The 4083-nt window shown below is 35.5% G+C and overlaps 1 protein-coding gene across 1 annotated transcript; it reads right to left on the reverse strand.

The window, feature by feature from the left end:
- Window positions 1-282: 282 nt before the first annotated feature.
- Window positions 283-3863, reverse strand: LOC145015247 (bifunctional riboflavin biosynthesis protein RIBA 1, chloroplastic-like). The gene is made up of 7 exons (XM_078973703.1): window positions 3703-3863; window positions 2782-3127; window positions 2356-2571; window positions 1929-2251; window positions 1719-1848; window positions 833-1129; window positions 283-758 (listed from the first exon to the last, which is right to left on the reverse strand). Exons 1-7 carry the CDS (start codon window positions 3750-3752, stop codon window positions 537-539), a joined length of 1584 nt encoding a protein of 527 aa, XP_078829829.1. The 5' UTR covers window positions 3753-3863; the 3' UTR covers window positions 283-536.
- Window positions 3864-4083: the final 220 nt, after the last annotated feature.

Consider the following 4083-nt stretch of genomic DNA (forward strand, 5'->3'; position numbering starts at 1 on the left):
ATTCTCATTTTAACCTCTCTGTTGAGAACTTAAATATTCGTGAAAACCCAAAAACTTTTTCCAAACCCATATTTCTAATATTTTGTAACCAATCTTTGCGGCCTAATTCGTTGAAAAAAAAATTCAAGATAAATGTCTTTTCCATAATGGTACATACATGCAAGTTTCTGACGTGTAGAGATGCACATCAAACATTTTTATATATGCATATTTTTTAAATACAATTTTTTTGGATTTTTTTTTTCAAAAATGCTTAAAAGCTAGCGACTAAAACCCCCAAAAAATTGAAAAAAAATCACATAAAACATTTCTCGAGTTTACAAGAATCTTATCCTAACTGGTGTTCAACTTAAGTGAGCATTTCAAAATGGTCAGCGTGACGTCACCATGGCGAGCCTTTTAGGACACATATTGGGGAGCATAATGGAGGTCTTTTTTCAATTATGACTTCTCTGATTTGTGTAAGTGAAGAATGTGAATACAAATGATAGTTTACACCTCAAAACATGTCAATTACTAAGGTTCACAGAGTTTGATTAATCTTTTTCATTAACAAAGTAAACTCCATTATTTCCCGAGCTGTAAACATGACCCATCTTGGTTCGCTTGGTCTCAAGATATCTCTTGTTGTGTTCTGTGATCAAAGTCATAATGGGAACTCTTCCTGCAACTTCCAAACCGTAGCCTTTGAGCCCAATGTATTTAGTCGGATTATTCGTCATCAGCTTCATCTTTCTGACACCAAGATCTCTTAAAATCTGCATATGGTGATATGGTTCAATCAAAATCAAGATTATAGTCCAATTGGATATTTCAAATATGGTAAGCCTACCTGTGCTCCAATGCCATATTCCCTTGAATCAACGGGCAAACCAAGCTCCTCATTGGCTTCCACAGTGTCACGCCCATCATCTTGCAGGTTATAAGCACGAAGCTTGTGGCCTAAACCGATGCCTCGACCCTCATGACCTCTTAGATATACCAGTACACCCCTCCCGACATCTTCAATTTGTTGCATTGAAAGTGCGAGTTGATTACCACAATCACATCTAGCAGACCCGAATATATCTCCTGTTAAGCATTCCGAGTGTACCCTCACAAGTATATCCTCCCCATCCCCGATTTCACCCTGTTTCAACACGTAAAAAATCGCTCATCGTTTTGTGGCAAGTTGGTTACACGGGACATGACAGAAAAACATGAAAACCTTATATTGTGTTTGGCGTGCATTGGACTGGGAATGAAACTGATCAATGGAACAAAGTTTGCATTTTTTTCATCTCATCCAAAAAGGTGAAAAAAAATCACATTCGATTACTTATTTGGTGAAAAAACGTGAATATCCTCCTTATACAAATCATCAAGAATAGCCCTAGAAAGCTTGTTTGGTTCCGTCCAATCCAGTCATGTGCAACAAACACAGTTTTACATTGTGCTTGTTACAAGAGATATGACCGAACAAAACCGAACTGGACAAACTTTTTAGGGCATTTTTCGATGATAAAGATGAGTAGGGTATTTACGTCTTTTTAACAAACAGGTAATCGAAAGCGATTTTTTGTCCCACCTTCCGAATGAGACAAAAAAAAATTGCAATTTTTATCCTATTGACCTTAGTCTCATAATCTCAGTCCAATACATGTCAAACACAATGTAAGATCCTAACAATTTAGTTTTCAATCTAAGTTAACCTTAAAAGTCAAACAAAAGCTGCTCACCTTGACCATGGCGATATGTTCCATCCCATCCAAGACCGACCTATAACAGTAAGCAACAAACGGTCCCCATGTAGTAGGGATCCTTGCAGCCGAAGCTTGTTCTACTAATTTATCGGTTTTCCTCCTATACCTACCAATTTAAACAAAATATCAAAAATACCCTTTTTTTCAAACGTACAATTCCAACATAACAAAACTCGAATCACCTACCTGATAAGATCAGCAATAGAAATGATCTTCAGGTTCTCCTTTTCAACAAATTTCCTAAGCTTTGGTAATCTAGCCATGGAACCATCATCATCCACCACCTCGCATAAAACCGCCACAGGGTCAAACCCCGCTAGCATGGCTAAGTCAACCGAAGCTTCGGTGTGACCAGCTCTTTTCAAAACACCTCCTTCTCTGTATTTTAATGGAAATATATGACCTGGCCTATTGAAATCTTCAGGCTTTGACTCTTTTGAAGCTAGAGCTTTTATTGTTGTTGTCCTATCTTGAGCAGATACCCCTGTGGTTGTACCATGTTTTGCATCCTATAAATTAGTATTACAAAAATTCTATCAAGACATATAACTCAAAAATATAGCTATAATTACGTAGATTTTTGAAATATGAATTATTGAACAAGATTACGTACCACTGAGACTGTGAATGCTGTGCAAAGCTTCTCTTCATTATGAGTTACCATTAACGGAAGTTGCAATCTTTCAAGATCTTCGGCTTTCATGCTTACACAAACAATCCCAGTTCCATGCTTAACAAAGAAAGCCATAGCCTCAGGTGTCACACTTGATGCTGCCATTATTAGATCCCCTTCGTTTTCCCTATCTTCATCATCTACAACCACCACCATCTGTGACATAAACCAAAGGGTTTAATACACTTTAATTTACTTTTCATTACATCATTGCACTTTCATTTTTTCATTGCAAACTTTGAAAAAACTACTCAGTTATAAAAATAACCCTTTTGTTGAAATAATAAACCGATGTCGAACTACTCATTTAGTTTTTTCACAAAGTAAAAACTCGAGGAAAAAAGGAAAGTAAAGTTTAAAAACAACCTTTCCTTGACGAATATCTTCAATGGCCTCTTGAATGGATGAGAAGCCAGGAGAGGGAAAATCAAGATTGTATCCATCTGCATCATGTGGGAAGGAATTCATGCTAGGAATGGTTTCTGCTTCTAATGTCCCCAATGCTATTGAATCAGATTGTAATTCAATTCCAGATGACAAGCTAACAGCAGTTTTCCATAAATCTACAGGCAATAATGAAGCTTTGAAGCTTCCATCAGATTTACTTATGGAGCATAATTTTTTACCAAGAAACGCGTCTGCTAGATGGGTGTTGCATGAAAAAGGATTTAGAGAGCAAAGAGCATTAAATGAGCTGATGTTTGGATTCATCCTACATTAAAACAAAAGTTATAATCAATTTGTATATTTATATTTTGCAATCTTGATATGTTGTTATAAAAGGAAAGAATAAAAGAGAAGATACTCAATATGATTAATATGGAGTAAGTAAATAGCAGTAAACTTAGTATGAGAAAAAGCTCTTCTCCATTGCTATAAACATAGGAATCAATGAAGAATCTGATAATTACTTACATGAAGTTTCTCAAACCATAAGATGATCATAGAAGATTAAAGCCGTTTAAATATGGAAGGTCCAATTCTAAACTTTAAAATATGATACAAAACAAACCGAATACATCACCAATCCACAGAAGCATGAACTTGTTTAGTAGATAGGTAAAATATAAAACATGGAAATACCCATGTTTTGAGCTCAAAGAAATTACAAAGTGATGTCAAAGAATTAAAAATCGAGGAGTAATATCTCAAGCCAACATGAATTCAGAAAAACCCAAGAAGCTCGATCGTATTATCATGGAAAGGGCCCTAGTTTGTTTCTGAATAGAAACACGCATTTAATTAGCAGAAGAAATTGAGGAAAATAACAAGAGAAGAAAGCTTTACTTGGAGCGTAGTAGTTGTGAGGAAGACGAAGCCATGTTAATGGAAGCCATTGATTTGAAATTGGATCGATGTATCTTAAATTGAGACAAAAAAATAGGATTTTGATTGATTTGAATCTTGAAAGAAATCCCAGATTGCTGATAGTTAAATACATGGGAAATAGCATACGAATATGGGGGGAGTGGCGTGGCAGAAAGATAGAGGAATTAACTAATAACGAAATTATGTGGAAAGTCGGAAGGAATTTGGTAGGTGATTCTCCTACATCACCAACCAATCCCAACGGTGAAAAAGATAAAATGTTTTTTTTAACATTAAATTTAATCTACTACTTATTTAACTCTTAGTTTTATATATTTTTCAAGTAGGATCTAAATCTTC

This window comes from Lactuca saligna, chromosome 9 (genome assembly GCF_052625555.1).
Source record: "Lactuca saligna cultivar CGN05327 chromosome 9, ASM5262555v1, whole genome shotgun sequence".
NCBI lineage: Eukaryota > Viridiplantae > Streptophyta > Magnoliopsida > Asterales > Asteraceae > Lactuca > Lactuca saligna.

Excerpts from the sequence above, each read along its gene's own strand:
- LOC145015247 (XM_078973703.1), bottom strand. The coding sequence starts at position 3,752 with ATGGCTTCCATTAACATGGCTTCGTCTTCCTCACAACTACTACGCTCC. Across the intron at positions 2,572-2,781 it reads AAGATATTCGTCAAGGAAAG|ATGGTGGTGGTTGTAGATGA; the intron begins GTTGTTTTTAAA and ends TTTATGTCACAG. Across the intron at positions 2,252-2,355 it reads CAGCATTCACAGTCTCAGTG|GATGCAAAACATGGTACAAC; the intron begins GTACGTAATCTT and ends ACTAATTTATAG.